The sequence below is a fragment of the Pituophis catenifer genome, unplaced genomic scaffold, assembly GCF_029215685.1.
Source record: "Pituophis catenifer annectens isolate HBS135680 unplaced genomic scaffold, rPitCat1.0.hap2 SCAF_6, whole genome shotgun sequence".
Lineage (NCBI taxonomy): Eukaryota > Metazoa > Chordata > Lepidosauria > Squamata > Colubridae > Pituophis > Pituophis catenifer.
In genome coordinates this window covers 7,643,470-7,656,312 of record NW_027256886.1, presented here as the reverse complement: position 1 = coordinate 7,656,312, position 12,843 = coordinate 7,643,470, and the positions used below count along the sequence as shown (strand labels likewise).

Sequence of the window (12,843 nt, the reverse complement as noted above, 5' to 3'; positions counted from 1 at the left end):
AGTGGGGAGGGAATGGGGATTTTGCAGTATCCTTCCCCTGGAGTAGGGAGGGAATGGGGATTTTGCAGTATCCTTCTCCCAGGAGTGGGAAGGGAATGGAGATTTTGCAATATCCTTCTCCCAGGAGTGGGGGGGAATGGGGATTTTGCAGTATCCTTCCCCTGGAGTGGGGTGGGAATGGAGATTTTGCAATATCCTTCCCCTGGAGTGGGATGGGAATGGAGATTTTGCAGTATCCTTCCCCTGGAGTGGGGTGGGAATGGAGATTTTGCAGTATCCTTCCCTTGAGTGGGGTGAGAATGGAGATTTTGCAGTATCCTTCCCCTGCCATGCCCACCAAGCCACGCCCACAGAATCGGTAGCAAAAAAAAAATTTGAATTCCACCACTGATTTACATGTGTCATCATGCTTAGGAAGCCAAGTTAATTTTTGTTATTTTTGCTTACCCAAATTGCAGGTATCATGGGCAAAGAAGGCAGACAAGCTGTAAGAAACAGCGACTATGCAATAGCAAGATTTAAATTCCTCTCCAAGTTACTTTTTGTCCATGGCCACCTTTATTATATTAGGATAGCAACCCTTGTACAGTACTTTTTTTACAAGGTAAGTGTCTGTAGCATATAATTGGGGATTCTTTTAGCTCAGAAGTTTTTCTTTTAAATAGTGGGCTTACTTGGAAAAGTGGAGTAGTATATAAACTCTGATACTCAATTATCATTACAATTATGCTTGGAACTTGTAACGTTTAGGAGGGTGATGTTAAGAAAAGAGATATTGTAGAAACTGAATCTACAGGTAGTCCTCAACTTACAACAGTTTACTTAGTGACTGTTCTAAGTTACAAAAGTGAAAAAAGTGACTTATGACCATTTTTCAGAGTTATGACCTTTGCAGCATCCCCATGATCATGTGATCAAAATTCAGATTCTTGACAACTGGTTCATACTTATGACCGTTGCTGGGTCCCATGTGATCCCCTTTTGCAACCTTCAACAAGCAAAATCAATGGAGAAATCAGATTCACTTAATAACTATGGCAAGCAAGGTCGTGAAATAGGGCAAAACTCACTCAACAAATGTCTCACTTAACAACAGAAATTTTGGACTCAATTGTAGTTGCAAGTTGTGGACTAGCTGTATGTTGTAACATTGTCCTAAAAGCATTTTTAAAGCAAACCATGAACACAGAGGCCTGGTCTCTAGGAGAAACAACTTTTGAATGTAGTCACATAGACACATAGTCCTCAACTTAGGACCAACAGTGGGGACTAGAATTTCTGTTGCTAGCAAGGCAGTGGTTAAGCGAGTTGTGCCCAATTTTACAATCTTGTTTGCCATGGTTGGTATACGAATCACTGCAGTTGTTAAGTGAAGCACCTGGGTCATTAAGCAAATCTGTCTACCCCGGCTGACTTTGCTTGTCAGAAACTGTGGGAAGGTTCCAAACGGCAATCATATGACACTGGGATGCTGCAATGGTCATAAGTGTGAGGTTCAGTCATAAGTCACTTTTTAATGACATTGTAACTTTGAACAGTTGCTAAATGAATGGCTATAAGTCAAGGATCACATGTAAGGTTTTTCCCTGATGATATTTGGTTAGGAGCATCCATCACCTTCCACTAACTTGCTACTAATTTCTTCACTTCCAAGCCAAAACATATCTGCAGTAAGGCTATTTCTTGTTAAGCCAGCTTTTAATCATGGTTGCAGTGTCTAGATTATAAACAGGTTGTGATCTCTTTTGATGTGCACATCATGCAGATCACAGTTAAAAGGCAAAGTGAGATGGGAGCATTCTGGCTAGTTATCAGGACAGAGTTCATGCTTTCTGTTTTAAACAAGGCCTTATGGAGTTTCTAAGTCTAAAGTGGATTAGAGTGATGGTATTAGTGAAGACTGCTTCATTGTTTGCAACATTGATGAAACCCAAATGCCTTATGGGAGTACTTCCTCTCCACCATTTCCTTCAATCATCATCGTCGTTTAACGACCCCTTAATCCCTTGTGGGGTGGAGTCTGGGCAACTGAATGGAACTAGCAGAGTATTTTAATGGCCAGATGCCCTTCCTGTCGCCAATGCGGAGTTTTGTTCAGCAGATATATTCTCAGTGCGCCCAGAGAGAGAAATATCTGCCTCTACCTAGGATCGAACTCCCAGTCTCCTGATTGTGAGGTGAGAGCTTCACCTCTAGGCCACCACACCACTCTTCCACCATCAACAAGTAGTTTAATTCCAGTCAGTGATATCATTATCCATCTGGATGATGAATCTCAGAAAATGAGTGTTTTTTTAAAAAAACTTCTTTTGATATTCAAGGTATGTTTGGATGGGCGTGATAGAATTTGGTGTTTTATGTCTCTCATTGGTTGCATCGCATCTTGTTTTCCAGAATGTGTGTTTTATTACACCACAGTTTTTATATCAATTCTTCTGCTTATTTTCACAACAAGTGAGTAGTCAATTTTTTTTTATTCTTCTCCTCTTTCTGTCTTTACATTTGTAGGCAGCCACCAAGAAGTAAGCAGAGCTAAAATCGAATACCTCTTACTAACATTTAGATGATGTTTCATTAGCATCTGTTTCTCCATCCCTATATATTTCCTTTAAATTTTCTGTCTGTAAAAATGTATCCAAGAACAATCCCATTTCTTGTCGGGCCATTTTATTGTTAGGCAATCATAAAGATAAAAATTGAAAGTTGTGTTAAAGAGTTCCATGCGGAATAAGAGTTTAGTCAAAGTAATATTTATCTTTGGATAGTGCTGATTAGTTCCGCTAATTCTTTTTCTATGTTAGAAAGCCAAAAGCACTTTTAAAAAATGGATTTCATTTTATATCTGGGAGACAAGTGACAGTTATAGCCAGATCAAGTAGGGATTTTATTATTAATCAGATTTAGCTCATTTAAATGTATACTCGTTTAAATTTAAGATTTAAATTTAAGATGTGCTGTATTGTAACTCAGATTATCCGCAGCCAGTAATGTTTGTCCTTGCATTTCTGAAATTAATTGCTCTTACTCTATTATGAGTTCTAGCAAATTCTAATTTATCTTAATACATATATCTATAAATAACCTAGTAAAGACTATGGGTAATCCTGATTGGCCCCATTTAAGAATGATTAGTAATGGAGTCTTATCGCAGGCTGATTTTCCTACCTCCAAATCCAGTATTTTAAGTATTATTCTAAACAGGCAATAATATGAAATTAAAAAGTGGGTTGACTGAAAAGAAACCGGGTGACACTTAAGCAGAAAGAGTTTCTGTCTGAAGTGAAGAATAAGATGATAACAAACACCCATCCCACCCCACCCCTCCCGCCTTTCCTTCTAAGCTGCTCCAGTTCTTAACTTTTCTTTTACATGGATCGTGGGATGGCCTGCAGTGAATTTGGTGACAAACCACTTTCTGCTTCAATGGGGGGGGGGCGGGGGAGGAACCCACAGGCCTTTTCTTGACCACCCAGCATCTATCTAAAAGCAGCGTTTCTCAATTGGGCAGCTTTAAGATGGGGGGACTTCATTTCCCAGCAATCCCCAGCTAGCAATGCTGGGAGTTGAAGTCCCCACACCTTAAAGTTGCCCAGGTTGAGAAACACTAACATAAAGTGACTATTAGCTTTGTCCAATGTTAAAGCCTTTTCTGCTCCCCGATACACACACACACACACACACACACACACACACACACACACACACAGCATTTTCGAAGTTGATGTTCTTTTTTTATACCTTTTTGCAGGGGTGGGCTTCAAAATTTTTAGCAAAGGGTTTCTCTGCCGGTTGCTGGGTGGGCGTGGCCATGGTGGGCGTGGCTTAGTCGGGTTCCTGCACCATGGCGGGGGGGCGTTTTGCCCTCCCCGGGCTCTGGAGGCTTTCCTCGAGCCTCCGAGAGGGCGAAAATGGCCTCCCCAGGTTCCAGAGGCCCTCTGGAGAAAAGTCAACAAATTTCTTCTTCTCCCTCTCAAAACACAAATGGTCTTAACACTCTTTCTAAAAAAGTTCTTTGGTGCAGCATCCAAAAAGGCAGGGGTGGGCTGCTGGGGGTTCACAAGAACCTCTAGCTAAGATTCTGTGCAGTTCGGAGAACCCCCAAATCCCACTCCTGGCTGGCCCTGCCTACCCCGCCTCTCCCAGGAGTCCCCAGACAGCCCGTTTTGGATGCAGGTAAGTGCAAGGCACACGTGAAGCCTTGGGGAGGGCAAAAAACGGGCCTACTGGAACTTCGGGAATTTTTTAGAAAGAGCGTTAAGACCATTTGTGTTGGAGAGGGAGAAGACGAAATTTAAGAACAGTATGGAAGGAGTTTGTAATAATTCTTTATAGTTGTACAGCTTCAAGTCACAGAAGCTGGCTTTATTGCATTCCTTCTTTGTTAAAGTTAATATAATAAAACAGACATTTAGATTGGGGTGATTTTGTTGTTGTTGACTTTTCTGTATATGGGTTTTAAAACAATCACCAATTCTCCACCTTTCTCACCTTTCAGACTCTGTATGACAGCGTGTACCTGACTTTGTACAACATTTGTTTCACTTCCCTGCCAGTCCTCATGTATAGTCTTTTTGAACAGCATGTGCATCCTCATGTATTGCACAGCAAGCCAACTCTCTACCGGTAAGCATGGTCTTTTCAGGAGAGGATTTTGCTTGGTAAGAGACAAATTGTACGGCTCCTCCTACTCAAAAACCACTTGTCAGAGACCCAAAGGGTGCTGGGTTTTAAAGTCTAGGATAGGTTGTAGAAAGAGCTAATACTCATTTGAAATATTAGAGGAATCCCTATGCTGTTAGGCCATGATGGAACATATTCTTTATATCTTAAGATTTAATGTGGAGTCAGTTCTGCCATCTTCCGTTAAGAAGTTTGTTTGTTTGTTTGTTTATTGAATTTATTTGCCTTCTCCCCCATCTTGTAGTAAAACGACTACGGGTGGCTTCCAGAATTAAAACAGTAAAATCAATTCCCTGCAAGGAATATAAATCCTTCTATTCCACAACATCCAGTCAGAGCTGAAGAAGCTTCTTGGATGAGAAGTGAAACATCTTCAAAGAAAAACCAGAAAGTCCAGTTGCCTCTTGAAAAAGCACCTTTGGGACAGACAATCATGACCTGGATGACTGAGAATCTCCATAGACATTCAGTGTAATCCTAACAAATGTCTTAAAAGAACAAAAGTAGAAATCTCAATCAAGCTAAAACATAGTGGAGGGAGGGAAGAGGATGCAAAGGGAAGGGGTGGAGATGGGATTGCCTCTTGATTCAACAACCACCCCCAGTGTGATGCTCCCCAATTAGGGCTCCAAGCCATCTGGCAGAGCCAGGTCTTCAGGCCCCTGCAGAAGGATAGAAGACGCAATCTTACCTCAGGAGGCAAGATGTCCCAAAGAGTTTTTGGAAGCAGAGCCAGAAATTGCTTTGGCTGAGATATGGATAACCTTGACAAGCCAAAGAGGATCTAAGGATCAGAGTATAGAAAGCAAAGGATATTCAAATTGTGGCTCTTAGCATAATTTTAGATGCCCTTTGCAAGCGGTTAGCTGAACACTCTGAGGAAAGATGTCTGTGGAGATTCTCAGTCATCCAAGTCATAGTTGTCTCAAAAGTGCTTTTTCAAAAAGCAACTGGACTGTTTTTTCCTTGAGGAAGAAGAAAACGTTTCATTTCCCTTTCAAAAGGAGCCTTGGTAGTACAGTGGTTTAATGCACCCTGTTATTAACACAGCTGCCTGCAATTTCTGCAGGTTCGAATCTTACCAGGCTCAAGGTTGACTCAGCCTTCCATCCTTTCTAAGGTAGGTTAAATGAGGACCCAGTTTGTGGGGGCAATAAGCTGACTTTGTATAAATATACAAAAGTATGAAGGCTATTGCTTAACGCATTGTAAACCGCCCTGAGTCTCCAGAAAAGGGCGGCATATAAATCAATTTAAAAAAAAAAAAATCTTTATCAGTTATGATGGGGGGGAGGGGGGAGATGGAAGAATAGGTATTAACAGTTAGGACCAGGATGGTAGGGGGATGGAAGGATAGCTTCTGACTGGATGGTGGGAGGGGGAGATGGAAGGATTGAGGAAAGAAGACCTGTACCTCATGAATAGTTTGTTGGGAAGAAAGAGAGAGAGAGAGAGAGAGAATGCTGGCGTTCAGTGTCCAGCTGTAGCCCATGCTTGTGTTCATCTGTAGCCTCACCTACCACTGTCCTCAATCTCATCCTTCATTTATAAATTTATCTGTATGTTTCTTTGATTTATTATTCACCTTTTGTGTACAGGTGCTCAAGATCTATAGTGCTTCTTCCTGCTATTTTTCCTAATAAATCTGTCAGATAGGAATCTGCATTCTCCAGTCCTACCTAGATCAGTGTCTTAGCCACTGCACCCACTGCCTCTCAATAGCATGCTGCCTCTGATTGATTTGAGTTCAGAAGAATCCCTGAAATCTAAACCCTCTTCTCTTTATTGCGGTGTCAAAATGCAGCCATTATGTGCCTACACTTGAATTGTAGATTTTATTTATATTTAGTCTTACTTATTACATTTATGTGTTGCCCATCTCATTTAGAGGTGACTGACAAACATTGCTAAATAACACTATGTAATTAATTTGGGGTCCCCCTCCTATTCCTCCTGAAAGAGTCTAAATGATAAAGAGATTTCTGATTCCAATTACACCATTTTTCCCTTATTAAAAATAATGTATTTGCTTATACAAATTTATTCAGAAATGTGGCCATACTTTGGTCATTTATAAGCTGGCTCATTGACTAAAGATTGCAATTGGATGGGATAGGGAAAGCAAATAGGGAGTTAGCATCATCCTTTCTCCCAAAACATATTAGTCTTTAGTACCAAGTGGCCATGAAACATCTCAAGGTCAGTACTTAACAGTAAGAAGTATGATATTTGATTCCTTTCAACTTTTGAAGAGCATTTATAGCAATTTCTCAGAATAGGTAAAAAGGTAGATAGATGAATTTTATGAGTGTTCTTACAACATTAAAGATGATCTTATGTACATGGACGTCATCATGCATCAAAGTAGTTTTTGTTCCTTTGAAAATAGCTGCCAGAGCATTATACCTTTTTTTTCCATCTCTTTCTACAGAGACATTAGTAAAAATGCCCACTTGGGCTTTAAGCCTTTCCTCTACTGGACCTTCTTGGGATTTTTTCATGCATTTGCTTTCTTCTTTGGCTCATATCTTCTGATGGGAAAAGACACTTCGTTGTTAGGGAATGGCCAGGTAAAGTAGAATGCTAATCTATTATGAAAACTGTATTCTGGGATATGTAATGTTGTGCTATGTAAACTGAATCATTGTAAAACGTATATCAGCCAGAAGTGTTTGTGGTTTCATAACATAGCTATGGAGATACAAATTTCCTTGAAAAAGGGTGAAACTTAAATTACCTGGAGATAAACTAAGAGTTCTGTAAATAATATATAGATTGAGATACCAAACAGAGTTGGGTGAATATTAATTCTGAGATTTCAGGAGCTGACTGTGAACTGCTCATATTTCTGTTTTATATTCTGTTTGGTGTATTTTCTTCTGGATTGCTCCACACAAATTTGCAACCAGAGAATTGGGTGCCCAAGTTAATTATTGACAGCTTGTGAATAAGCATCTTTGAAAACAGAGCTGAGCAAAAACCTCTTTCCCAGATCTCCCTCAACTGCCTTATTTGTGATCTGTTATATTTCCGTTACACAACTAACATACCCTGTGTCAGGGGTTGGCAACTTTAAACACTCAAAGAGCCACTTGGACCAGTTTCCTACAGAAAAAAAACATACCAGGAGCCACAAAACTTGGGTGGGCGTGGCCAACTCAATGTCACTCACTCCCACCCAGTCACATGACCACCTAGCCACGCCTATCCAGCCACAAAACTATTCTCTCTCTCTCCCCCCTCTGTGTCTCTTTCCCCCTGTATCTCTCTCTCCCTGTCTCACCCCCTCTCTACGTATCACTCTATATGTGTCTCTCTATGTCTATGTGTGTGTGTGTCTCTTTCCCCACTCCCCCTCCCTTCAGGCGACCGTCCTCCTTCTCCCCCCCTCCTCTTGTAACTCCCTGGCTGTGGCTGAGCCGGGAGCGTTCACACACTTAGGGAGACTCCAGCCTGAAGTGGCAGGAAGCGAAGGCTGCCTTATGTGCAAATGTGGCGTGAAGGCAGGTACAGGGCAGCTTCATTCCTGCACTCTCCGGCGACCCTCTTCCCTCTCCTCCTCTTAGGATGCTCGGGACAGCTCTGGCTGAGCCGGGAGCTGTACACAGGCGGGGATACCCTCCTCAAGTGAGCGCCAAAGCTCAGGAAAGGCGCGCACGGGGCGGCAGCAGCTCATTTAAGGAGGGTCTTGCAGCGCGTGCACACATTCCCAGCTCAGCCACAGCCGACCAGGGGGTTACGAGAGGAGGGGGGAGGAGAGTGCAGGAGTAAAGCTGCCCTGTACGTGCTTTCACGCCACATTTGCGTGTAAGGCAGCCTTCGCTTCCTGCCACTTCGGAATGGAGTCCAAAAAAGAAATAAGAGGGGCAGGGCAAACCAGTGATAGGACAGGGAGACGCGCCAGAGGGCCCAAAGAGCCACTTGTGGCTCCGGAGCCACAGATTGCCAACCCCTGCCATGGGTGAACTTGGTTTCTGAATCATTCTATGGGCACTGTCAAGAATCTGGGATAGCCTAACCACTGTCTGCTATTTTTAGCTGGAATACAAAAGTACACCATGGGTGAACTCTTAATTTTGACATAGCTGGGCCGCAGGAAGACAGAATCCGTGTGAATTCTGAGAGGTTGATTTAACTTTGATGTAGTGTAACAGCTGTACACTACAATTTTGCACTTTTAGCTTCCTTCTAACCTGCCCCTTTTTTTCATGCTGTGCATGTCGCCAGTTATTCAAACCTAAGAGGCAAATGGTAAGATTTTATGTTGTAGGATAAAAGACGTGTAGAGGCTAAATGCAGTACCTTTGTAGTGGTATTCAAGAATGCATCACTCATTCTCCTTGAACACATTAAAAGAAACTGATTGGATGAGCTTTCCCATCCTTCTCATTCTAAGTGGACAACTAGCTGTGTTCAAGAAAAGGTTCTTGTGCATTAGTGAAATGTTGCCAAGTTACATGCTTTTTTTGTCTTTGGCCTCCCCACCCCCTGCCTTTCTACAAATACAATCCTTAACGCAAACTGTAGGCGGTTTGGGGTGTTTATCAAAATCCTCTTCTCTTCCACCTCTTAACAGTCTCCATGGCAAACATCCACTAATTAATAGTAATTGCTTTCTGCCAGCTTAAAGAAAGCTCTTCGTAGACAAACCATCTTTAGGTGAAGGGGACTTGCATCCTCGGCTTTTCACCAAGCCCAGATTTTTCTCAGTTCTCAGGACTTTCAATCTCCTGGTTACAGATAGCAATCCAAGAAAAGAAGAATAAAAAAACATGCTGTTAGTAGGTACAAAGTGAGAGAGCACCACTGCTATTAATTATGGAATTTGCTTCTTTCTAATGGGCTGGGCTTGGCTCTTTTGCAGGGAATCTTGGATAATCTCCCTGTTGAGCTGTGTACCAAAATCCCTTTTCTGGCTCTGGTATAATTTCAGTTTTAAAATGTCTTCTTTAGAATGTAATGGAATAAGTGAATGTGATACACTCAGTGTATCTTTCCTCCACAACCATACTTAGACTGGATTTTTTTTCTGTACAAATCTGTATTTACCAAGTTAAGGCTTCCTATAGCATAGCAACACAAACAAGCAGAACAACTGCATTTTAACAACCCATTAATTAAAAATAGTTCATGAAATGAGGAGAATCAATATTTAACACAATCTAGCTCGTTCAAGAAATAAGTGCATAAGTCTAGATTGTTCATGAAATGGGCAAAGGAAATATCAGATTTTTGCAGGTGAGACTAAACTGTATGGGATTACCGGTACTCTGGAATTAGATTCAAAATAATCTTGATTCTTTAGAGACGAGAGCTGAAAAATTGTACAGAAATCTAACAGGGACAACTGCATTTTTTTTTCACTTAAGAAATATAAATTTTTTTGGCTTGTTTTGTCTTTTACCCTGCTGGTTTTACTAAGCTGTTCTAAATGGGGAAGTGTTCATTTGAGTATGTGGTGGAACTAGCTTGTTAGCATTATGGCGGTGTTGCCTCTTAAGTATCTTCCATCTAATTAAATTTCTTGTTTTCCTTTTTAGATGTTTGGAAATTGGACCTTTGGTACTTTGGTCTTCACAGTTATGGTTATAACAGTTACAATGAAGGTACTGCAGTGCACTTGAAATTTTGCTTTCTAAGTTCTTCTTCATTATCTTTAATAACAGTCTGAGATCAGTGCTGGTGAGATTTGACTATATTTAACTGGCAGAATTAAATTAATATTGAAACCCATCAGTTTTGTTTGCTTTGAGATTTTTCTAACTGAAAGTTAGTGTGGTTGTATTCTTCCACTGGAAAAAGTAACCACTCCTACAAATTCAGTTTTCTGAGGCCAAATTATTTATTCAAGGGATGTCAAAAGATGCATCTTTGTCTTTAAACCCAGCTATAAAGAACTCCTCAGCTGGAAAAAAAACATAGGCTCAAGAAAGTCCAAAAGTTAGTGCAAGGAGAATTCTTTGATATCTGAACAGATGCCTTATTATTATTGTTGATCACACAATCAACAATGTTTTTATTGTTTTAATGCTTTTTGCTGTTTTTGTTGCTTCAAATGTTTTAGTTGTAATATATGTTTTGAATTGTGAGCCATCCAGAGTAATTTGCTGAAGTGGGCAGTTATAGAAATCAAATAAATAAATGAATAAAACCAGCCAGATGTTTAAACTGAATTTTGCATTTTTATCAACCTACCGAGTCCTTCCCAAGGATAGAATCAGCTGTATTCTACCATGATTGTTTGATCAAGAACTGGCCTTTTATCAGTTGACAGGTGTAAAAGTCAACTACAGAGAAAGGAACTATTCACGTGCAGAACCAATGTTATGTTAGGGGTTTCAGAACCAAGGTTGTGCACACCTTGGATTTAGAATACCAGTTCCCAATAAAACATATGACAGCCAATTTGGTGTAGCAGTTAAGACATCAGGCTGGAAACCAGGAGACTATGAGTTTTAGTCTCACCTTAGGCACCAAGCCAGCTGTGTAAGTGCAAGACCTATTTCACAGACAAAAGCCAGGAAAAACTCCAGGCCCAGACAAGATAACTCCTTCTTGCTTAAAAGTCTGTGCTGACCAATTGGCCCCCATCTTCACCCGAATCTTCAATAAATCACTAGGGATGTGCTATGTTCCTTCTTGCTTCAAATTCCTTGTGTGTCCAATCACACTTGGCCAATAAAAATTCTATTCGATTCTAATCTTGGGGCAGTCCTTCTTTCTTAGCCGTGGGAAGCAGTCAGTGGCAAACCACTGCTGAAATCTTACCCAGAAAACTGAGACTTGTCCAGACAGTTCCCGGCAGTCAACACTAGCTTAAAGGTACACACACACACACACACACACACACACACACACACACACAAAACATGCAATGTTTTCACAGGCTTTAACTTTGTAATTACCTGTTTATTAGGAGATACAATTTTCTTTTTTCTTTTTCTTTCTTTTTGTGTGCTTAGATGGCAATAGAGACACACTTTTGGACTTGGATAAATCATTTTGTTACTTGGGGGTCCATTGGGTTTTACTTCATCTTTTCCTTATTCTATGGCGGAATAATCTGGTAAGTAGTTAATTCTATGCAAACAGAAGAGTAATAAAATATTGCTGCATTAAATTCTTGCCATCAACAAAGCCATGTTTGGATCTGTAAGCAGGCTGTGACCATTGGTGCATGTGTTTGTGTGTACACACAGTGCATTCATATATATATATATATATATATATGTTTTCTCAGGTTTTCGCGGGTGTTTGTATGTAGGTCTTTGGTTATTCGGGTCTTCTCCCACGTAAAATTGGAAGTGTCTTGGCGACGTTTCGACAAAGTCTCATTCGTCATCTTCAGGCTGGTGTTCTCGGCTTCGTGCTTCCAGGAGCAAATCGTGCTCCTGAAAGCACGAAGCCGAGAACACCAGCCTGAAGATTCTGAGCAGCTAAATCAACAATCTGGCACAGAAGATGAAAAGATTAATTAAAAATAGAAATGCTGTCATATTATCCATCTGTCCATTATCCAGTTAGGAGGGCTTCGTTGTTCTATAATGGCCCTTCTTTGTTGTCCAAACCTGATTTTTTTTTTTTTTATTTTACTTTGAAACTAGAATTTGACATAGTATCTGAGATGGATTATCACACCAATCAGTGCTAGTTTTTACACAGGCAAGCTACTGTTTATAAAGAGGGAAATAAACCCCACACTCACTACCAATGATGATGTTACCTAGTTGGGTAATAAAACATCTACAAGCAAACAACCAAGTCAGAATATACCAAATACCCCAGAACTCAACCCTGATTTACATGTATTCTCTTTTTGGAGGAAAGGCAGGAAATATATCTAAGGAACAAATAAATAATGTTTCAATTTCCCATTTTTCAAATTTATGAAAGCCAAAACATCTGCCACATTAATTTTTAGAGAAATGGATAAAAAGCTTATACCTCCAGAATTTTAGGGCTTAACTGTGCACGTTGACATAGCCTTTCAAAATGCAAAATACAATTATCGATTTATTAGGTGACAGTATTAAAAATAAGAATGTATCTGGAATGTACTTCTCTTCCTTTAGATCCTCAGCTCAAAAATTTTGTCTCATTCATTTCTAAATCACAGTCAGCCTTTTAAACTTCAAAAGGATTGGAGCTACATTCATTGATTAC

At 40.5% G+C, this 12,843-nt stretch overlaps 1 protein-coding gene across 1 annotated transcript in view; it reads left to right on the top strand.

Moving 5' to 3' along the window:
- The window catches only part of ATP11B (ATPase phospholipid transporting 11B (putative)), an 86,227-nt gene that overhangs the window by 52,683 nt on the left and 20,701 nt on the right, over positions 1-12,843 (top strand). Inside the window, exons 22-27 of the mRNA XM_070944873.1 lie at positions 459-604; positions 2,395-2,454; positions 4,496-4,623; positions 7,112-7,250; positions 10,221-10,286; positions 11,643-11,746. Of these exons, the coding sequence (XP_070800974.1) occupies positions 459-604; positions 2,395-2,454; positions 4,496-4,623; positions 7,112-7,250; positions 10,221-10,286; positions 11,643-11,746 (643 nt within the window). The remainder of the gene's footprint in view (positions 1-458; positions 605-2,394; positions 2,455-4,495; positions 4,624-7,111; positions 7,251-10,220; positions 10,287-11,642; positions 11,747-12,843) is intronic.